At 43.7% G+C, this 23,380-nt stretch overlaps 1 protein-coding gene across 9 annotated transcripts in view; it reads right to left on the bottom strand.

Annotated features, from left to right (window-relative positions):
• Positions 1-23,380, bottom strand: part of arhgap23a (Rho GTPase activating protein 23a) — an 81,013-nt gene that overhangs the window by 7,161 nt on the left and 50,472 nt on the right. For 4 of the 9 annotated variants that reach the window (XM_075453471.1, XM_075453468.1, XM_075453469.1 and 1 more), the window contains exons 3-21: positions 20,445-20,469; positions 19,287-19,379; positions 18,092-18,170; positions 16,799-16,853; positions 13,820-15,443; positions 9,390-9,545; positions 8,115-8,223; positions 7,968-8,007; positions 6,359-6,496; positions 5,976-6,269; positions 5,349-5,410; positions 4,888-5,006; positions 4,234-4,349; positions 3,811-3,963; positions 2,380-2,458; positions 2,222-2,295; positions 1,676-1,765; positions 1,451-1,576; positions 1,316-1,357 (exon numbers count right to left, since the gene is read on the bottom strand). In XM_075453471.1, the coding sequence (XP_075309586.1) occupies positions 1,316-1,357; positions 1,451-1,576; positions 1,676-1,765; positions 2,222-2,295; positions 2,380-2,458; positions 3,811-3,963; positions 4,234-4,349; positions 4,888-5,006; positions 5,349-5,410; positions 5,976-6,269; positions 6,359-6,496; positions 7,968-8,007; positions 8,115-8,223; positions 9,390-9,545; positions 13,820-15,443; positions 16,799-16,853; positions 18,092-18,170; positions 19,287-19,379; positions 20,445-20,469 (3,474 nt within the window). Of the gene's footprint in view, positions 1-1,315; positions 1,358-1,450; positions 1,577-1,675; positions 1,766-2,221; positions 2,296-2,379; positions 2,459-3,810; positions 3,964-4,233; positions 4,350-4,887; positions 5,007-5,348; positions 5,411-5,975; positions 6,270-6,358; positions 6,497-7,967; positions 8,008-8,114; positions 8,224-9,389; positions 9,546-13,819; positions 15,444-15,815; positions 15,877-15,939; positions 16,191-16,798; positions 16,854-18,091; positions 18,171-19,286; positions 19,380-20,444; positions 20,470-23,380 lie in introns of those variants that run through there. The other 5 variants (XM_075453466.1, XM_075453467.1, XM_075453470.1 and 2 more) reach the window with 5 other exon arrangements.

Below are 23,380 nucleotides of genomic sequence, written 5' to 3'. Positions count from 1 at the left end.
TTATGTATTCCACAGGTTAAGTGTGTGTAGCTGCTGTCGTGCATCAGGCGCACAATGGCGCGAGCAGCTCAATGATCGTTGAACACCTTTCACAAGCACAAAGATAAAACTACAAAAGAGCTCTGAATGTCAACCCCTTCAAACCGCAAATGGCACAATCGCTTCCTCGTACGATGAAAAGAAAGATTAAAAAATGCTGAATAACTCAGATCAAAAGCAAAATTCAACGGTTTGGATTCACATTCAGGCAGTTAATCCGAACATTTCTACAATAATAACCCTGAAAAGGCCAGTAAAATACCAGCAGTTGTATTTTATGTCTTTATTGAGCACCCTGTGTAATCATTAAAACTCGGCTGTAAAAAGTATGCCAGCAGTTCAGTTAACCGCTTTTCCAGAAGCTACTCAGAGTTGGTTCTGGAGTTGGTTGGAAGTGTTGGTTACAGCATGTCTCCAATCTGCAAAAGGCCCCTCAGATATCACACAATACTTCTGGAAAGCTGTTTCATTTTGTTGTTTGCAGGTAAAAAAGCTGCTGCAAGCCAATGTAAAAACCTCGTCCTCAGCGGTGCTGCTGTTTGGGCCAGTGAGCAGTGAATTCAACTGAAATCTTGATCAGAAATCAAAAGACCAGACCACACTTTATGAGCATTTATTCTCCTGCTAATTCCAGGGAGATAAAACCGTTCCTGCAACTCTTTGTTCACCAAACTATAATGAAACAGAACGATGTTGCGCTTACAAGCAGAAAAAGGACACCTCGTTTATACTGAATCAAATTGCTGAGGCACGCAGAAACTCTCGTTTTTATTTTAAAACATGCATTTATCCTCTCAGCTGGCAGGCTGGAAATGGTCTCTCCCTTTCTGAGCAGCTATTTTCTGCCTTTTTCTACATGCACTTCAGAGCTACGGCATATCTTTAGGTGTGTTTGTGAATCATTGTCTCTGTTGTCTGAGTAAAAGCACATTAAAACGACTACACTGGAAAAAATGCCCCTCCAAAAATAAGTAAAAAAACAACAAATAAAAGACGTTTTTGCTTGAAATAAGCAATAAAATCTGCCAGTGGAACTAGTGAAAATCGGCTTGTCAAGATTTCTTGAAATAAAATGTGATATTTAGGACTTTTGAGATAAAAGTGATCTTGAAATTAGCTTAAAAACCTCTTCAAACAAGTCCCTATATCTGGCTGAAATAGTACTTGTTAGGCAGTTGTGTCTTAAATTAAGTGTAATGAGATATTTTGACTAGAAATGAGACAAATATACTTGGTGAGACTTAGATTTTTTCCAGTGTACGGTGTGGAAACATACCTTCTCGTCCTTGTCGAGATCTTCTGTGAAAAACCAGATGCACTACGACAACGGAGGGAGAAACATTCAGCATTCAGAGAATTTTATGAAATACATGCAGAGTGTAGCTGCGTGTGCACGAATCATTTCTCTCACATGTTGGATGAGAGTCTCCACTATCTTGTAGCGGTCGGGCATGTGCGTGACCATGTCTTTCATGTTGTCCTCGGACGTCCGGACAAGCGTCGGCCCGAACACCAGAGCCAGGTTACGAGGCTCCATCTGAGGACATCAGGGGAGAGCAACTGGCGTGAATACTGATGGCTTTTGCATCGATTCCTCTTAAATTCTTAAATCAACAAACAGTTTTTTCCCCCTCACCTTGTTTTTATCCGAGTGGTCGGCTACCGTCTTCAGGTGATAAACGAGGAACTTCAGGGTGTGATAATAATGATCTGGGAGGTCTCGGATCTGTGACGGAGGAACAAAGAAACCCGTTTAACCTGCAGGGACTCTGCAGGCATTGCAAACAAACACTGCAGCTAAGGGTTTCATGTCCCAAACAGACCAGGAGATACAGATGCAGAATAGATTTTAAAGTTCTGCTACTCGTCTACAAATCACGGAATGGTTTAGGTCCAGAATACACTTTTAAATCCAGGTTAAAAACATTTCTCTTTCCGTGTGCTTATGGTTGAGTTTATATTTTTCTTTTCCCTCTCTTCTTTGATTGCTTTTAACTGTGTTTTAATTCTTATTCTATTTTTTTTAATCTCTTTAAATTGCTTGTTTTTCTGTTCTTTTAAATGCCATGTCTTCATGTAAAGCACATTGAGTTGCCTGTGGTATGAAATGCGCTGTATAAATAAAGATGCCTTGCCTTGCCTTGCCTAAACAGTCCCGTTCAAACAAAAAAAACACACATACCAGTTTCTTCATGGTCTTCAGTCTGTCTGATGCACTTTCCATCCGATTGGCATCGATGAAATCGTTATACTTGTCTGTTCAGATACGAGAAAGGTTAAAATACCTGACGCAGGAGGGATTTTGCTCGACTGGACTTGCTGGCGCATGTTTGAACTCACCGTTGGTGAAGAGTGGCTCCGGAAGCTTCCTGAAGAAAGATTTGAGTAAACTGCTGACAACGTTGAGGTCCTGCCACTTCTGTTGACAGCAGAAGACGCAGAGAAAGAGTCAGAAATCACAATATTTGACCTTCTCTGCCTTGTAATAGAGCAGCTCTGTGTGCGGCTCTTTGTCTGGTTTCATGCGGCTCTTACGTTCATATCAAAATTTGTGTTTGTGTGTTTTTTATGTGCGTGTTCGCTTTGTTTGAGTTGAATACGGCAGCGGCCTCCAACCTTTTTTGCTCCATGGACCGGTTTAATGTCATTTTTACAGACCGGCCTTTCAGGTGTGGCAGATAAATACTACATACAACAACACAGAGACTGTAGTATTTAGTAGGGGTGGGCAAAATAATCGTCATGACGATGCATTGCGATTCTAATTTTCGCGATCTACTTCATCGGTTCTTGACGCCAAGTATCGATTTTTAAATTTTTTTTTATTTTAATTTTTTTAATTTTCTATTTATTTTTTAATTTTTTATTTTTTTTGGGGGGGGGGGCAATTGATGTATTTCGCTGCAAGGGATGTTTGCAATATTTTTTTATTTTTTTTATAGTTTTATAAAGCCTATGCACTTTTTTTTTTGTCTGTACTGATCATCCCAATTTTGTTATTTTAAGTTTTATAAATCCTATGCACTTTTTGTGATGAGTGTGTCCAGTAAAAGTAATATTTGTTTTAATGGCAATACCTCCAAAAGTTGTTTCAATAAATACAGTTATGAATTGATTTGCTTTGAGTTATGTATCAATTGAAGACAGTCAGCCACTGGTAATGGCTGTATTTTTTTTTAAGTATGTTCAGTGAAAATATCGCAATGCATCGTGATGCATCGTGATAGTATCGCATTGTGGCATGTGAATCGTGATTCGAATCGAATCGTGACTTCTTTGCAAATACACCCCCCCAGTTTTTAGTAAATATAATAATAAACTTGAATCCACTGTGTACTTGTGTGTAACTTTATTAGCAGCGTCCTCCTGACATAACATCCTCTCTGCCTCCTAACGCTCTCTGGTCGCTGTGGTAACGCTTAAACATGCCTTCAAAATGCAGCTTTCTTTTTCTTAGTGCTCACAGCCTCTTCTTCCGTCTCCTCGCTGGGAAGAAGCTTTCCAAACACGTCTGTCTTTGACTCATTTTGCTCGGTTCGTGGGTTTAATAGCAGCGTTGATGCGTCACGTGACCGAGACGAGAGCGAGAAGTCGAGAACAGACGGATGGAACGGAGAGAATTCGGCCATTTTTCAAAATAATGTGGTAACACAGTAAAAAACGCGGCTCTTAGTCTCTGACCGGTTGGCCTGTAATAAAGCTTTCTTTGGATACAAGTTGAATCAAACCGCCAGCTGAATATTCCATTTCTGCGTGTTTATACTCTTTCACCTCTTCTGCGGGGTTGATGTCCAGGCCCTTGTTGAGCTGGTCCTGCAGCAGCGACACCATGGCGTTATTCCCCGGGACTCTGTAGATCCCGGTGTACTCCAGACCCATCTCCTCCGCCAGGCCGCAGCAGATCTCAACGATTAACGGGACGAACTGGGATGGAAGGTGGACACGGACAGGAAGAAGGAAAAAACTTTGCATTAAATTTAACTTATCTGGACTGTTGCTTGTTTTTAAATCCATTTAAATGATTTTATTTGTTTCTCTTTATATTCTTTTATGTATTTTTAATGCTTCTTCCACTCCCTGCTGCAATGCTTTTATTTTATGTAAAGCACTTTGAATTGTTTGTACATGAAATGTGCTATACAAATAAATTTGATTTGATTTGATACAAGTATTAAGGGGTATTTTGAGGCCGACCTTGTTATTTGCACCAGGCTGACAGTCCTCCAACCTCACGCCAAAAGCTTTGGGCCCGGACTTCTTTGTCTTCTTCATGATGTTTATTCCCCACGGAGACTTCGGAGGGCTCTCATCTGAGGACAGAACAGACAGAAACTGCAAAGTTAATATCATGGCCAGAAAAACTAAAAAATAACTGATAATACAACATCCACAAATATGGGATTAGATGAGCAGATGTTTGAGCTATCAGGTGTAGAATATAAAACAAACAGATTTAAAAGGTAGAAGTTACTCATTAAATTTAATGTTGGAGAACTTAGAAGTATGACTGACTAATAGACAGTTTGGGTAGGATTTAGACAGCCTTTTCATTTTTTTATTAACATTTACATTGGTTTGTTTTCTTTATCAATGCACCTTTTCTTTGGTATATATATAAATATATATATTATTATAATAATGTGCTGTAAACTGGACTGAAGTCTTGCTTGTTTTATATCGTTGTTTTAATTTTTAAGCCGTTGAACGATGTCATTTACAGCTCAGTAGGTCCAAAGTTTCCAAGTTGTGACTAAAAAGTGTTCAAACTAGTTTTTTGACATGCAAAAAGTTTTAGATTTACTGCTGCCATTCAGCAACCGTGACTGCTTTCTCTTGGGTGAAACCGACCTTTGCCCTCTGGCTTCGGGGAGCGTGGCGCTCCAGCTGCGTTCTCCGTCTTATTGAGCAGGAAGGGAGGCTTCATGCGGTGCATCCGTGGAGACGAGTCGGGCTTGTTGGATGTCGGGCTGCAGGGGGAGACAGAGAGAGATGAGAGTAAAATATCTTTGTTCATGTCCGGGACAGGTTACTGGTGGATTAACACACTCATGGCTACCAACTCCACAAAGTCGAGGGGAAAACTTTCAAACTCCTTCTAGGCCCCCCTTTTTTCACCAGCATGGAGCAGGTGTTCATGCACCTTTTGACCCAAAGAATAAAATGACTAAAAACTAACAAATTAGCACTTTTCTAGTCCAAACTGGGGTGACATCGGTGCACCTTTTACACTCTGCAGATTGGGTGAATGATTGACTTGCTTACGAGGTTTCTGCTCATACGGAGCTTGGAAGCGATCTCAGGTGACTCACCTTTGTTTTCTGTAGTCATTGAGCTTCCTGCTGATGAGGGCCTGCCTGGAGAAGCCGAGCTCCTGCAAACAAACACACCGGCATTATTATGACTCTGACTTACTGCTCCAGTCAGAAGAGCAAAGGTGGTCAACTCCCCGGGTCCCTACATGTGGTTAACACAGATTTCTGCTCTTATTCCTCTCGAGAAGTTGACTCATGACCTTAACCATGAATCGGATAAGTTTTGGAGGATCTGGGAACCATTAAATTCCTTCTTACAGAAACTTTAACCGATCATCTGTCCCTGGAAGAGGAGGGCTGACAGCTTTTCACTTTGTTCCATTTTGTTTACTTCAAACACGCGATTTACTGACATATCTCCCGTCATCTTGCTGATTTTGTACGTGTATGTATGTGTATATATTGGTGTATGCATGGATATATATATTTCTATATGTGTAGAGATACATATTGCATACATACATATTAAAAAAAAAATAATAAAAAAATAATAATAATAACAATAATATAATAATAAAAAAGAAAAAAAATATTCAAATTTTCTAATGTTTGTACACTTATAACTGAAAAACCAATGAAAAGAGTATAAAAAAAAGAGCAAAGGACCACTGTGTGTTCCCAGACCTCGCTGTCCGTCTTGCTGTTCTCCCTGATGACCTTTATCCAGTCCAGCATGTCCTCCCGGTCCTCTGCCTGCAGGAGGTACTCGCAGAAGTCCTGGGTGGTCAGTCGCAGGGCATGCTTCCGTTTAGTCTCGCTGTACGCGATGTCCACCAGGCAGCCCCGGATATTGATAGGCTGCTCCTCTTCGGTGTCTCCGATGGTCGCACCGTGGAGCACGGCCTCCCTCTTGTCCTTGTAGAGGAAGAGCGAATGGGAGCGAAGCACCGAAAAAACCCGCTTCCACGGACGCACCTTCTGTTGAGCAAAGAGGACAGGAGATGTCAGGCATTCCTGCAACCGCTCCCCTGCCTTCCTCATCTGCTAACGGAGCCTGGTGGGCCCACCTTGCCCTTCTCCGTCAGGATCTGCTTGAAGTGCAGCCATCCTTCTCGCCGCACGTCGCTGTAGTTGATGTTTCCCAGCTCTGAGGTGGAGTGGCGTTTGGAGCGAACCTCCTCCGCTGTCCCGATGTTGTCCAGAGACTGACACACAGACAGGAAAACATTCAGAGCATTGGTCTGAGGACCTGAAGACTTCAATACTGCTACGCTTTCAATTCAGACAGTTGGAATAATCTACTTCTCTTGCAACCGTGCAGAATTTTGCATCTGATGCTCTGATGTCTGACCTTTCTACACAGTTTCCAGCCACAAATACAAAGGCGACAGGAAATAAGATGCACACATGCATGATCTAATATTCCCTGTGGTTTTCCTGATTTAGTAAGACTGGTTAGAGCAACTAGTTTTATGTCAAAAGTCTTTGTCGATATCAATGAATCATTCCTAACTCTCTATCTTGGAAATATTCTAGATGGATTGAGTAAAGCTGATAATTATCTTCTTAGGGTCTTGCTGGCGGCAAGTAAAAAGGCCATCACAAAATGTTGGCTCCAGAAAAATGCCCCCACTACAGATACTTTTGTTCATATTTGTAAAACAACTGCATGTCCAAGAGCAAATGACTTTCTCAATCCCACTCCAAAAAGATCTGGGTGAAAAACCATGGCAGAAATGACTTGTTTGGCCAATGAGTGAGACTGTTTTAACGTGCTGTGTATGATATTCTGACTTTCGAAAATACTGATCTCCCCCGGACCTTGAATGTGTAATTGTTCAATGTTTTGTACTATAAATAAAGAGTTTGAAAAAAGTCTTTGTCGAGTTCAATATTTTAGCTGTATGATGCCCTTAAAGGATAACTGCGGTATTTTCAACATTAAGCCTCTTTTCTGAGTCGTCTGCAATGTTTTAGAACCCCCCTCACCGCTTTTTTGATGTTTACTGCTGTCTCCGGTATTTGCCTAATTTTGATTCTTCTCAACCTGCTTCAGAACGGCAAGTCATGCGCATGTCCAAAAAGGTCCGTAAAAGCACCATAAACGTCCGTTTTCAAAATAATCAACTCACCGGAGTGGTTACTGGTGTGCACTGGTAATCCATATCAAATTTCGTGGCGAAAAGTTGCTTCTGTCGTGTTTTATTTGACATTTTTTTACTGGATGTTCGTTGATATTACTCCGCCACCGCTAAGAAAATAGTGCGAGCATGAACGAGCTGCCAAATAAAACACGACAGAAGCAACTTTTCGCAACGAAATTTGATATGGATTACCAGTGCACACCAGTAACCACTCTGGTGAGTTGATTATTTTGAAAACAGACGTTTATTGTGCTTTTACGGACCTTTTTGGACATGCGCATGACTTGCCGTTCTGAAGCAGGTTGAGAAGAATCAAAATTAGGCAAATACCGGAGACAGCAGTAAACATCAAAAAAGCGGTGAGGGGGGTTCTAAAACATTGCAGACGACTCAGAAAAGAGGCTTAATGTTGAAAATACCGCAGTTCCCCTTTAACTGTTAACTCAAGTTAATCTTTTGACTTTAAATTTTAGGATGATTCATGCACGCTTATGCACACGTTGTGTTTGCTGGTGAAACATGCTCAACTCACCCCATCTGTGAAGAAACTCTTCACTCTTTTTGGCAGCCTTCTGCAAGAAACAAAACAGATGAGAGTTAAGTGTCACAATATCTGCACGCACATTAGAAAACAATTCAAAGTTGCATCAGCCATTCCTCTTGGCTGCGCGGTACTCACAAGCCCCGTCCTTCCTCTCTGAACGTGTTGAGTCCTTCATCACATGACTTGGAGCGCTCCGTGGTGATGGCTAGAACATAGGAGGAACGGCGGGTGGATTTAATACTGCCTGCTCGGTGAAAGGATGAACGAACGGAGAGAAAGAGATGAAGAGAAGAGGCAGAAAAAGACAGAGAGAAAGACAGAATGTTGATGTGATGCCAATCATCCGAGTGGACGTAGTCGGGTTAGGAGACGGGGACAGTGAGGGAGGCAGCCAGGGGGGGGGTTGGGGGACGGGGTCGGGATTTAAGTGGCGGGTGAATGGGTGACGTGGGGTGGAAGGCGGGGGGCATGAGCTCGAGCTGTGGGGTTAGATTCAAGCTTCTTTGGACTGCTTGCTCACCACTGGCATGCAGGTGAACGCAGACTGGCATGCTTTTAAAGAAAGGTGGCATGCGGACCTGGGTTTGGCGAGTTCAAATCATGCTGCGATTTAGAATAATAAGCTAAACACACAAGTTTGTTGGTGCCACGCTCAGCTAGAGTTTTAACCAAAGCCTCTCAGAGTAGACGTGCAGATTACTGGTCATACATGCAAACATTTTAAAGCATTGCTGAAAACCTAATCTTGTCTTAAAGTTTATTTTATTATCATAAACTAAATGACATGAAACAAGCTCAATAAGATTGAAATTATAGCAACAATGAGGCCATCAAACCCTCTTTAAAGTCTACACTGGAAAAAATGCCCTTCCAAAAATAAGTAAAAAAACAGCAAATACAAGACGTTTCTGCTTGAAATAAGCAAAAAATCTGCCAATGGAACTAGTGAAATTCGGCTTGTCAAGATTTCTTGAAATAAGATGTGATATTTAGGACTTTTGAGATAAAAGTGATCTTGAAATTAGCTTAAAAACCTCTTCAAATGAAAAAAAAAAAGCTTGTTTTATGTGAAATATGACTCAAAACAATTTGTTTTCAAGACTTTTTCACTTAACAAGATATTCAAGATGTATTGTATTAAAACAAGTCCCTATATCTGGCTGAAATAGTACTTGTTAGGAAGTTGTGTCTTATATCAAGTGTAATGAGATACTCCATGAGAAAAATATACTTGGTAAGATTTAGATTTTTTTCCAGTGTAACAACAGCTGCAACAAGCATGCAGGCCTTTAAAATCTCATGCACGCTTCACAAATCTATCTCTGAGGTAAGAAAATAACGAGCGCAGATCTAATTTTCTGCTGCATGCAGTGGCGAGGAGGGCCGGGGTGGGGAGGAAGGGGCACTCACTGCAGTCGTGTGAGAAGAGCCTAGTGAGAGGGAAGGTGAAGGTGGGGGAGGCGGGGCTGGTGCCCGCGGTGGGCGCTGAACTCATGCCGCTGGACACCACGGAGGACGCCGGCACGTGGCGGGCGCGCAAATCAGCACCGGGGCTGGTCGGCTCGTCTGTGGGAGGGTGGAGGCAAGGATGGGAGAAGGATAAAGGCACAGGGTTAAGTGTTAGAGAAACAGGTCAGAAGGGAAAAGAAAGGGGGAAAAACAAGGGGTTAGATCAGCAAAAAAAGGTAAGGAGAGGAGAAGTTTTATGGGATCACAAGGAGCCGCAGGGTTAGCATCAGATGGCGAACAAGAGAAACTTTTCACCATTTCTTTTTCTTTCCCTTCCAGCAACAAAAATCAACAGGTACGCTCACGCTCGAATATAAGGACTCCAGCACACAGGAGACACAGCTCCAAAGCATCTGAAAATGTTTACAACCCCACGGAAGAGGCTTAAGGAACTAAAACCTGTGGTGCTCTTAAGATCGTACAAATATGATATTTCTATATACACGAAACCTGACTAAAGTGAGAAAAAGACACAAATACTCCTGTTAGACTATGCAAATAGCTTACAGATAATACCATACCTGTGTCGTCTGTCGCCATAGGTACAACTATCCAGAGGCTGACAAAGGTGGAGTTTATAACTGAGACTTAGTGGCTGCAGGTTTCAGTTCTTTATGAAATCTACACTAGTTTGTGATCTGATCCATACGTGAGAAAACGCTACAGTCCGAGAAGTGGAAACAGATCAGCGGCGGTAAATGAATGTAAACACTGGGGACGGCAGCATAGATCAGTTTTTTCAGAGTCACAGAGACTATAAATGTTTAAGAGTTTCAGCTGATGTAGAGGTATACGAAAGTGTCACACAGACTCACACAGACTCACACAGACTCACACTTCCTGACTGACAGGTCAGGAGGGTTAGGTCACATTTCCCTAAAGTGAGAAGAGGCTGGTGGCCTTTGAGTCTGTCAGATGCAAGTTTCCTGCGAGGCATCCCACTGTGGAAACAGCAGAGGGCGACACAGCCTCAGAAAGCCAACGACCACTCGAGTCTTCCTAAAAAAAATTCTCCCTTTGGCTTCTGATTGAATTTCTATTCTTTTTCCATTCAACCACTTCCATCTTTTCACAACTCTGCCCCATCCTGATCTAATCCTCCTTTCGTTTTTTCTTCTCTTTTCCACCTCCCATCCTTGTTTTTTTTTGCCAACATGAACTCCTGTGCATATTAGAGCACGACACAAGGCGGAAAGCATTCCCACTCTGGGATGAGGAATCTGCCTGTTTACGGCACGGCCCAGAAATAGCCGGGCTGTGGCTTTAACAAAGGTAGTCATTAACAGGCGGCCACAGAGTGAGCTCAGAGCAACGAGACAGAGTCAGACCAGCAGAGGGCAGCAAAACACCGCAGCACACTTTATCCTCACTCGAGGAAACATCCAACCACACGTGTGGAATGAAGGACTCGGTATGGAAGTTTTTCTGTGCCATCAGAGTTTGAATAAAACAAAAATTCAGTGGAAAAAAAATCAACATCTAAAAATTCAGTGGAAAAAGAACCAGTTTACCATCCGGGTAAACAGGGAGAAGCAATCGAACCCTGTCTCAATTCATCCAACGGCAGTCAATCAAGCTTATATCAGCTTAATAAACATTGAGTAATATCTATAACTCAATTTTATTAACACAAATGGCAAATAAAGTAAACTCACTCACCGAAGCACCATCACCCGCGTTGGTGGACATGGCTGATCTGTCCAATGGAGCGTAACTTTGGCTGCCGTTGGATGAATTGAGACAGGGATCGATTGCTTCTCCCTGTTTACCCGGATGTTGATTTTTCCATTGAATTTTTCGAAGTTGAATTTTTTTTCCACTGAATTTTTTTTAAATGTTGAAATGTTTTTACACTGATTTTTGTTTTTAGAAATTGATTTTTTTTTTTTACGCTGTTGGTTTTTCAAATTCAAAGTCTGATTTTGATGCTGTAAAAAATTCAATATTAGAAAGTCGTATTCAAACTCTGATGGCACAGAAAAACTTCCATAACTCTGAGATTAGAACTGGAAAGAAAGATGATTTAAATGCAACTTTAAGGTCAAGTCCTTTTGCGAATCCCTTAAAAAGTACAGGATAAGTTTGGGAAATAAAAAGAGATTTGAGAGTACTGTGCAGTAAGACCCTTTCTTTAATTCAACTAAATAAGTCAACGTTCCACGTTTTAGAGCTATATTACTTAACTGCGAAGGCTAAAAATACCAAAAATAACTGCCAAAAATAAATAAATAAATCAGTCGAGCAGATAATAATAGTTATTTTCCACAATTGTTCAGCAGAACTGTTTAGTCCACAAAATACAGATCAGGATCTTAAGGACATTACCTGCAAGGATACTCAACGTCTGATTGGTTATCATTACAGGAGTTAATATTCCCCACTTTGACTTATCTGTTACCAGATTTTCTCTCTGATGGAGGTGATCGACTGACATTGTTACAGCCTTACAAATAACACAAAAAAAGCGACCAGGAATTTGATAAAAACTCATTTTCCTCAAAGGTTTTCTTTAGCGGGTGTCATTCATTGTTGTGAAACTGTTTAAACTGTCCATTTGGACCAAAAGTCCTTCTTCTTGCATCTCAAAGACACTTTCTTGGCTGATAAAGACCAAGAGAAATAAGAAAAAACACCAAAAAATTATAGAAATATTAGAAAAACAAAGGACAAACAGCTTGAGAGCCAGAGAGACAAAGAATGTGCTGCCTGTAAGACAACGCAGAGGGCTCAGAGGCCTCGTACATATAAGACAGCAGCAATTGGTCCTGAATTGTTTTGTCCAGGGTCTAAAGACAATCATAGACTGAAACCCCTCTTACACGAGTACATACACACACCCAAAGTAGGACAGTCGCAGCATTGAAGGCAGGAGATGAGTGTATGGGCCCCTACTGCTCCCCATAGGGGCCTTAACAAAAATCTCCTGTCAATTTACCGCCTATGTTCGCGATGAAAGACTCAGTTCGAGTGCAGAGGGAAATGCGTTGCTATTTCACTTTGTACGAGCTACAAAAACATAAAAAACGTTAAATTCTTTATCAAAGTTTCATGAGATCAACGCAAGAAAAAGCGTGTTTGCCCTCAGGCACAGCCTGCCTTTGTGCTGCTCACTACCTCGCCTTTGAAAACAACAACAAAAACAATGACCTATGAAATACCGAGCTCCCAAACAGTCTCAGATCATATCAGCATGTGCGTCAGCGAGATATGGAGATGAAGACAGAAAGAAAAAGAGAAAAAAGCTAAGTCTGGTCTATGGGGAGAAACCAGCCTAGTTTCAGTATATGAGACTCCAACGTGTCCCGGCCTGCAGCTCTGACTGCTTGGTTTTGTTTAATTCAGGTGAAGGTACGAGGCAAGAATGTGCTCCGACAGAGCGGCAGAGAAACCGACTCTATGAAAACGAATCTCTGGGACGGAGAGGGCGCAGCCTGGCTGCAATATGGACGGCCATTCCAACATGCCTCCCAGTCAGCTGATTTGAATCAGCATCAGTGTAAACAGCAGCTGTATTCCTCAGGCTGCGACAGGGTGACAGGGGCAAGGCTCGCCTCATCCACAAACTTCATTTGCCTTAATGGCTGCTGTCCACGTCAAGCGACAGAAACCGATCCGAGGCCTTCGGGTCTCCTCCACTCTTAGCAAAACACAAGCTAGGACACGATTACAGACACCCCCTGATAGCAACATGTGTAGGCTACAGCTGTATGGTGCTGTTAATGCAAACACTGACAAGGAGGAATCCTTAAAAAACTGTGACACGTGATCATTACTGACGAGTAGTGAAAACATGTATCATCGAGTCGTGAGTCATGCTTAGGCAGTGGACAATGTAACCCTGGTAGCGTCTGGCAAGGCGTGCTAACAGGTTAGCATTGGCACCAAAAAAAACCCAAAACAGACCAACTGCAAAACAAAGACCAATCAGGAAATAATTTCCTCAGCATGGTACGGTGCCCTTAAAGGCCGAGCTCAGGCAACAGGATCTGTGAACTCCCAACTGATTCAATCCCATTACTGTCTGCAAGACTGTGGGAAGTCCCAGTGTTACCCAACGCAAACATTCGCAGACAAACACACACAAACCAGCAGCATCTCACTGAGAGAATGGAAACAGGAGCCTGAAGCCTGAATACACAGACTGGAAGGAAATTAAGGAAACACACACATTTCCCCAACCTCATAATTTCATCTAAATTACAGCCTTGCATTTCCTCTGCGTTAAGCTTTCACTAACGTTTAATAAACACCCGATGTGAAACACCGTTTCAGAGAGCGGTGGAGGAATCTAAAGGTCACCCCAGAGCTGAGGGAGAAGGCTCTGAGCTTACCTATGAAGGGGATGGAGGCCAGGGAGTCGTCCTCGGCGGGGTGGGAGGCCAGGTTGCCGTTTGGTTTGCGCGGGGCTTCATCTCCAGTGGAACCAGAGGCGGGGGTCGGGTCTTTGGGATCGGAAGAAAACAACGAGGACTCCAGCCCGTCCACAGGTAGGGCGTAGTGGGGATGCCGCATGCCGTGGACGTTCCTCCGCCCAGTAGGAGGTTTCTGCCTGAGCACCACTTCCTGGGTCGCGCTCTCCGCCTGCTCCTCCACTGCCCCTTGTTCCCTCTCGTGGTTCGTTGGCCTGTACGCTCTGTCCTGGGATTCGGGAGAGGTGGAAGTAAGGGGGGACGCAGAAGATGCGGTGAGAGGTGCTGACGACCCCTCTGTGGAGCTGGTTTTAGGTGCTGGGTTCCAGTTCAAATGGGGGCCGGAGTACGACGGGTCCCTGAAAGAGTGAGCCTGCTGCATGATGCGGCCAGTCTTGCGATAAAAAGAAGGGCTGTAGCTTCGGTAGCCCACCGGCTGGTCGTCCATGCTCTGCCCGGCAGGAAGCCGCCTGCTCTGAGGGACGGCCTGTTGGGGCTGGGAGTGAGACTGAGTCAGGGCTTTGGGGTGGTGCTGGGATTGGGACTGCGAGTGTCTGGACACCGGAGCGGCTTGCATTGCACTGAAGTGGCTCCCCTGCCGTGGGTAGGCGTCGGGCCTTGGGGGAGGCTGGGGAGCCTGCTGGGACCACGAAGGCCTCTCAGACCGAGGCGAGAGCAGCCCTGCCGATGATCGGTCCAACATCTCTAACGAGCGACCGTGGCGATCGTACTGGGCCAGCAAATTTTCAGAACGTGTTCGAGTATAGTTCGAGGCGGGGTGGCCCCTCCCTGGGCCCGCCTCCCAGTCTCCGTAGGACCAGTAGGGTTCCCCATGGTGTCCCGGTCCCGCCTGCTGGACTAAGAGCAGGGTGTCCTGTGAGGCGCTGTGAGGCCAGCCGCCCGCCCGCTGCTGCTGCCTCCTGGTTTCGCTGAGCCGGTCTTGAGAGTAGCTGCGGTGGCGGGTTTGCATTCTGCGTCCCGAGCGCTCGGGCAGCTGGTTGTAGTACCAGTCAGAGAGGGCCTGCTGGGAGCGCTCATTGCGGCCGTGGCTGACCTGCGGCAAGGGTGGACTGGTCCAAGCCGAGCTGGACTTGCGTGGCTGGGCCTGAGAAGAACTGGCACTGTGGTGGTTGGGGTAGTGGACTTGCAGCGGGCTGGACAGAGGACCTCCCGATGAGGAAGAAGAAGAGTAGGAGCGTCCCCTGGTCTGACCCTGAGGCTGCTGGCTGGTCATTCCGTACTGGATCTCCTCTGTGCGGTGGGCTGGGCTGCTGTGACCCACCCCACCTGGTTCACCCGCCCGGCCCTCCTGCCAGCTGGCGGGACTGCCCACAGCCGAGCGGTTATCTAGGGGTGACGAGGGGCTGGAAGAGCCTGGCCAGCGACTCCAGTTATCCAGCTGGTTCTGGCCCATGGGGGAAGACAGGGGGGCTCCAAGGGACGTGGTCCTGGTGCGTGGGTAACAGAGGGGAGGTGGTGGCGGGAGGTTCTCTGCTCCCCCAGCAAAGGGTTCATTACCTGTCAGGTAGGCATCCTGGGAGTACGCCTAGAGGAGGGAAGGAAATGGAGGAGAAGTGAGAAAAGCAACGACTAAAAGGTGGTGCAGCTGTGATGACTTCAAATCTAAATATGCTCTTACGCTAAACAAGTTTGACAACAACACACAACGACCATGATTTAAGCCTCATTCCTTCAAATTTAAAGTGAATGGATCCCTCAGTTAACGGCAGCCCGTCCCCGGGGCTTCAGCTCTCCACACAAACACGTCAGATAACAAAATGCTTCACCTCCCCTGAGAAAAAAGCCTCGATGCCAATTACCCAGGAGTCAGCTGCAAATACAGAAGTCTCCAGCGATATCATGTCAAATCATGCACACCGACTAAAGAGTGTACGACGCACAGAAAAAGCTCACGCACCTGATTACTTCATTAGTAAACCACACTGTTACGTCTCTGAATGTCAGCAGAGCACAAACAAGCTCGTCAGCAGTTATTCTTCCACTCTTATGACGGTTAATCAGACACCTTTTAAAATGTTTACCTAATTGATCGTCAAAGCCTCTCTTGAGCTTGACAGCAGAGCGAACTTCAGTTAACGAAGAGCAGATCGTCACCAACACTTCGGCTGCGACGCTCCCGCTGCTAAAATCCGCATAATTCACACCCTCCTTCTCCAAAAAAAACGTCTTTAGCTTCTTTTCTTTGACTTTTTCTGTCTGTTAACCGACTTGTTTTCTCCTCTCTGAGATCCTACCAAACTCCCACTCCTGCTTCTCCGACTTACTCCACCCTGTGGGAGTGTGGAGGGAGGAGCAGCACTTGTGATGTCATGCTAGGAATTCAGCAGATCGAGGCGCGGTAGCGAGGGGAGGAGCGTGAGGACGGGGAAATTAGTTCAGAACGTCAAGAGACGGCAGAAAACTTCAACACAGAGAGAGCAGCTTTGGCCCCCTTTGAGGGCAACGTGGATGCTTCTTCGTGTGTGTGAAGGGAATCACTCATTTCTGGTTTTGCCTGCTAAAACCTTGCTTCAGGTTAGTGGGAGGGGCAACTGGTGATGCATGTCGGATCATGCAAACAAGTATGGAGCAACCAGTGGAGCGACAAAAATGTGTTGTACAGCATGTGTATGTGTGTGTGTCAATGAGCACAGCGGCTGGTTTTTTCCAAACCACGACAGTCGTGATCCGAGCGGCTCTCAATGGATGCTTCACTTTAAACACAGAGCAGAGAGCCGGTGAGTCACTCTGACAAAATCTCTACATTCTTTGAGAATGAGCAAATCCTGGATTGAGCCTGCAGACAAGCCCCGATGAATGCACACTGTTCTGCAGCGGCCTGTGTTTAAGCGTGTAATGCCTCACATGTGAGGAAGTAAAAAGTGTCTCGTGCTGACTTACCAACTGAAGCACATCTTCATCTTTGGGCATGATGGAGAGCTCCAGCACACTCTCACTGAAAGGCACATACAGAGGAAGGAAGATGGGGGGAAAACAGATGAATTAACAACAGATACAAGTGAAAAATAGACTTTACAAACACGATAAACAAAACTTTAAATCTAAAGTTTAGACTTGATGCAACACATGAATGTTTTCACCTTAAAAGCCAGAACTAATGCCAAAACTTTACCATAAAAGCAGAAAGTTTAATATTTCAAATGTTTGTAGATTCCTCAGAGGCTGAGAAATAAAATGTTTTTTAGTGGACAGAAAACCTTTTTTAAAAACATAGCATCAGCTCATAATGAGTTTCAATTCAATTCCATTCAAAATTTATTTCTATAGCACGTTAAAACAACCTCAGCTGACCAAAGTGCTTCACAATAGCAACTGCATCACATATTAAGAGAGTCATCAATAAAATAGCAATAAGAATAACTTCATCGCAGATAAAAAATAAAATTTTAGATAAAATTAGCAATAAAATAACAATAAAAGTAGCAAGCCAAGGTAAACTCCATTTCAGCTAGTGGAAGGCCAGGGAAAACTTACTCACTTAAGTAAGATGGGCCCATAGAGTTTAAACACTTAAAAACATTCAATAAAACCTTAAATTTCACCCGAAAGCCGACAGGGCGCCAGTGAAGGGTGCATAAGACTGGGCTGATGGATTTGCGCCTCTTTGTTCTGGTCAGCAGGCGGGCTGCAGGGTTTTGGACGCTCTGCTAGCTTTGGATGCTCTGATTTGATCACTGGGTGCATTAAATTTAAATGTGTCAATGTTACATTTACGCTTACAGCACACTTCAGTGCTATACACTGATCCCTGATCTCAGGTTTACTGAATGCAAGAATATATCCCAACCATTTCCATGCAGGTTCGGCTTCCCTGTTGACTTTCTGGGGCCTAAAAGGAAGCGACGTGTGAATACGACTTCAGGAATTCTGTGTTACAACTAACAGAATCCAGTTTTTTCCATTTTTCTTTGAGGAGATAATCCCATAATAAATTCTGCTACCCTCCACCAACACATTTCAAGTCCCAGTTTCCCCTCTGGAGCATCACCATATCTGGATTTTGGATCGTGTAAAACATACAGCAGTGTGCAGTGTCTCCTGCTTTAGGGCACGCTTTCTAAAAGCAGCTCAACACGATAGAAGTGAGTAATGTTTATGTAATCTATGTGATAAGCTGGCACAGAGGAAGACAAAGCGGTGGTTCTATAGATCCGCACAAGCGGAAGGTCTCACCTGTTTTGAATGAGGGCGATCACCTGCGAGTACGTCTTTCCGAGGATGCTTTCACCGTTCACTTTCACCAGCCGATCCCCTGCGGAACACGCACATGTCATCACATTTTAATACATTTGATAGTACGGTTACTGTACACTGGAAAAAATGCCCCTCCAAAAATGAGTTAAAAAAAACTACAAATACAAGACGTTTTTGCTTGAAATAGGCAAAAAAAATCTGCCAATGGAACTAGTGAAAATCGGCTTGTCAAGATTTCTTGAAATAAAATGTGATATTTAGGACTTTTGAGTTAAAAGTGATCTTGAAATTAGCTTAAAAACCTCTTCAAATGTCAAAAAAAGCTTGTTTCATATGAACTCTGACTCAAAACAATTTGTTTTCAAGACTTTTTCATTTAACAAGATATTTCAGATGTATTGTCTTCCAACAAGTCCCTATATCTGGCTGAAATAGTACTTGTTAGGCAGTTGTGTCTTATATTAAGTGTAATGAGATATTTTGACTAGAAATGAGACAAATATACTTGGTAAGACTTTGATTTTTTTTCAGTGTAATTATCTTGGTGGAAACCTACAGCTATGGAATATAAAATGAGGAAAAGGACTCACTGAGCAGGGACTAATTTCCCTGCGAGATCAAAGGCAAATATCGAAAACAGGAAACAGAGAGGAGGAAAAAGGGCCATATTTGTGTCTAATTTAAACAAAAAAAACCATGCTGGCAAAATATTCAGCTGATGATTGGTATTTAACCCAGAACAAGCTCCAACAGCCAAATTTAATCTCATCCTCTTTATCATCACAACATAAAGCACATAAATCAAACCAAAATATCATCAGTGGTTTAATAAGCGGCTACGATGTTGTGACATAAAGCTGCAGGAAAGGTGTTAGATAGCAAAGAGTTCAAAGTTTGTTTAGGTTTGTGGTCACTTTGTACAAGCTGAAACTCATATGAAGTGTTTGCCCGAGCGAGCATGTGACTCTGAGGTTGTAACATGTCGTGCTGGTTTGGTTTGTCTGAGCTCCTGAGAGTAGACTGATGAAAAAAAACATGATTTTTACCCCCGACTAACCCTGCTCTTTGCATATATCACTATGCATCTGCTGAATCACATGACCGATGCTGCCCACGACAGATTTCCAATGCAAATCCTGACGTTCGTTTCTCCTTCGTTGTTAGTTTCCTTTACCTGTGCACAAGCCCGCCTGGTGGGCCGGGCCTTTCTCCCTCACATTCTTTACAAATATGGTGTCCATCGGCTCCAGTCGATCTTTCTGAAACCCTGCATGATAAAAAAAAAAAAGCAGAGAAGAAGAAATGCAAAGACTGCTTGATGATAACAACAAGTACTGTAAACTGTCTCTGTTTGCTGCACCTATAAACATGTGTGTTTATAATCGGGCCTGAAGAATACCCCGTTTACACCTGGGATTAACATGAATCTCAGGAGATCACAGGCAGCTGTGGTTCAGGGGGAAGAGTGGTCATCCATCAATCGGTAAGTTGCTGGTTTGAACCCCACACTTCGGATAAAAGCTTCTGCTAAATAAATGTGAATAAAATCTGAACGATTTTATGATAAATTCAGACATTTTGTGATCCACGCAGCTGTATTTTGACTTTCTAATCTGTTATTTGTGATAATTTCAGCGTAAAAGAAGCTAAATGTATTAAATGACTCGTCTGCATTGTTGAAGAGCTCAATGTGAGCTTTTGCTTTGAACCATGACTGTGTCGAGATCTGAAGTAAAGCCTGAAACGCTAAGAACTGCACGACTATATGTCCTCCGCTCACTCTAAAGCTCCACGTTAAGTTCCCAAATGTTACTTTTGAGGACCAGGAACTTGCCTGGCTCAGCTCTAACCATGAAGCCAAAGGCGAGAGATTGGATGCTGTACTCACAGTAGCTAACACAAAAAAGAAGGTGCCACAGGTTTACTTTGAATTTAGAAATCCTGGCGGAAACCCTCTAAGGTGGCCCAGGACTCATTCTAACTCACGCTGCTAAAAACTAAACATCCCAGACCACCTCTAAACGCGGTCTGACAGATCAGATCTCAATGCATCCTGGGTGCATTCACCACGGTGCTTAGGATCGTCTACTTATGAGCGGATCATCCGAGGCTCATGTTAATCCCAGGACAGGTGGACGTGACTACTCTGGCTGCAGTGCTGCATAGTGTCCTGTAGGTGGAGCAGAAAAACTGCAGAGCAGAGGTGACAGAAGGTTGTGCATGAGGTCCCAGCTCATTACATCATCATCATCATCATCATCATCCCACTAAAGTGTGTTAAATTGTTGCCCTGGTGGCAGAAACGAGGCGGAAAAAAACAGGGGTGACTTACCCTTTCCGTTACCGTTCTCCTCATCCTAAAGAAGACAGAAAGAGACAGAACACACATATCAAGTCGGTTCACACACAGGCTTGAGTCTTAAAATGTTCTTTGCCCATTCTGCGTTTGATATTCGGACAAAACAAAGTCTATTTGCTGCCCTCAAAGGCAGAAATGTGACCACATGCTGAAAAGTTGTCGGCCGATATGCTGAGTTCATTCACCCAGGTGAACCACAACACAACACAATCCCCGTTTGTGTTCCCGAGGCCACAATAAAACGTGGGAGAGTGATAAGACTGACATGACCATGATGTCTTCATCCTCTTTAAAATGTTCTCGTGACTCTCCCCGTGCCAGCAGCCTGTTTGTGTTCACAAGCTGTTCGTGCTGAGCGCAGCACCGACACAGAAACCGACTTTCAGGTTAGGCGGTCTGCAGGTACAGATGACATCATCCACTGCAGTAAACACACCAAGGTGAGATCCGATAGCTGCGGCTCGTCTGATCACCTACACACACGCGCGTACTGAGCTGAATGTGCACTTTGGAGTCAGGAACACGGCGGGCTGACTGCTGCCGGGCTTTATGCTGCGCTGAGTGGGCTCATTCCAGGCTCTGCAGACAATGGTGGTGGGTTTAGAGACAGAGAAAGGATGGCTGCCGACCCCAGAGCGGAGCTCGGAGCTGGGGACGCGCATTGACTGGCCAGTCCCAATTTCAGCACATCCGGAACCAAGGAGACAGTGAAAGTCGTTAGGGAGTCCACACATTCACAGAGCTACTCATCGACACTTACTACCACAGTTATTTGACACCAGTAACCCAATAATAAAGATTATTGTCACCATAAAAGTTGGATGGAATGGGATTGGCCCTGGAAAAAATTAGGTATACAGTTCATAACTCATATCAAGAGCCTGCCTTTTGCCTGACTCCTTTTTTTTATTCATTTATGTATTTATTTTTCTTTCTTTCTCTTTGACTGCCGTCCTAGTCTTCTCGATGCCCATATTCTCACTGTTGGGACTTTTGTCTTTCTTCTTATGCCAGAGGTCCAGAATGTCGGTGTTACGACCACAATGATCAACATAGATTGGTTTTGGTCTTTTCTGTCTTGGTCTGTTTTTGTATTTGTGTATATTTGTTTTCTTCTTTTTGTGCTCTGTTTGCACGTTTGATACGTGAGTGTTTTTGTGGATGTGTTTGTGGCGAAGCCACCTAGATGGGGTGGGGCGGGTTCACAACAACTTTTGTAAGAAATGCTGAACTAATGATGTCAATGTTTTCAATATGGAATGAAATTATAAATAAAGTTGTAAAAAAAAAAAAAGAAAAAAAAGTTGGATGGAATGCATTTTAACACCTTTTCTTCTGACATATGACACCAATTTTTCCTGTTAAGAAGGATGTTTGTACGCTTCAAAAAACACACGTACAGCTAAATATATCATATATATATATAAAATATCCCTCAGCTTAGCCAAAAAGCAAAGGTCACTCTGGCTGTTTCTACTTGAGTTATAATTATTAATAGAAAAGTACACAGAAAACCTGTTTCCACTCAGTGTAATTCTATGTATCCACGTGCACAGTTTTCTGTTCCTCCGTTCCCTGCCGACAGATGCAATAAAATTAAAAATTAAAGTTTTTGTTTGTTTTTGTGCTGCTTGATCCTGTTTGAGAGCGGTTCAAATGTTGCTTTAAACAACATAAACTGACCCTTGAAGACTTTTGTGATCTGCAAACAATAAGAAATCAGATCTGAACCGAGTCCCTCAGTAAGGCGTTGATAATTGGGATCTATGCGGGTAGTTTAGGAGACTTCCACATAGACTTTACAGATAAGAACAGGGGGCTCTGTGAGTCCGATTGTCCAAAAACACCATGTGACCCTCATCTCCTCTGAGGCAGAGGACACAAAGACAGAACCAGGGCCAAAGGCCAGCAGTGGGCCCATTGTCCGGCGATGGCCTGGTACAGCCTGACTGCCAGAGAGTGGTACCAGGCTAAGACAACAGAACTCATTCAATCTGTACAACTACATCTGCAGCTGCTGGATGGTGGGGTGGTAGAAAAATAATGGAAGTCTTGTTTCTGCGGGCTCACCCCACCCATGCCTCAATATCCCTCAATTTCACATCTGGAGACGTTTGCCCCCACACCTCAAAGAGCTAAATAACTGCTCGCTCAGACAGAGGCTCATTCCACAAAACACCAGGATCAGCTTTAATTCGCAGAGGATTAAAAAAAAAAAATGCCTGAGAAATAAACAAGACGGGCGCTTTTCAGTCAGATCTGTTGAGTTTTTAACATTTCAAAAGGTGAAAATCTGAGCCCATCTTTATGTTTTGTCTACACATCCGATCTTTTCCTTTAACAGCAGCTTTAACAGCCTCGCCTTGTCCAGTCTGTTGTCTCTAATCAGCTAAGCTTGTTTTCCCGCTTTGTCTGAATTCATTTTACTCAGCTCAACCTTGCTGACCCTCAGCTACATTATCTCCAAGCTCAGACTGGCTCTGTCCTGCAAGTTCTGCAAGTTAAAGCCTCAGAAAACTTTTACAGAGGCCATGTGAGCTATAGAAATCAGCCTGGAAGGTGGAAAAAAGGGTTTAGGGCAGAGATACTCATTACGCGGCTCCTCAAGCTCTAATTATAACAATATGGTAACAATAACAATACATTTTTTCAAACAACATACAGCGAATACTGCACAGTATTAAGTATTTTTATTAAGTTTGCGTTTTTGTAGTATTATGTATTTTTATTAAGTATTAATCAAGGCTTAATGGTGTTTCCTAAAGGGGGCACACTGTTAAACCTGGCAACGCAGCCCGCTTAAACCACCGTGGCTCCTTTAGCCAGCGCGAGATGCAGGCACAATGGATCGTTTTTTAATTAAAAAAGGGCAAAAACCAGCACAAAAACCATGCTCATCCTGAATGTCT

Source organism: Odontesthes bonariensis, chromosome 21 (genome assembly GCF_027942865.1).
Source record: "Odontesthes bonariensis isolate fOdoBon6 chromosome 21, fOdoBon6.hap1, whole genome shotgun sequence".
Classification (NCBI taxonomy): Eukaryota; Metazoa; Chordata; class Actinopteri; order Atheriniformes; family Atherinopsidae; genus Odontesthes; species Odontesthes bonariensis.
The sequence above is the reverse complement of the archived record's forward strand: the minus strand, read 5'-3'. Positions and strand labels throughout refer to the sequence as shown.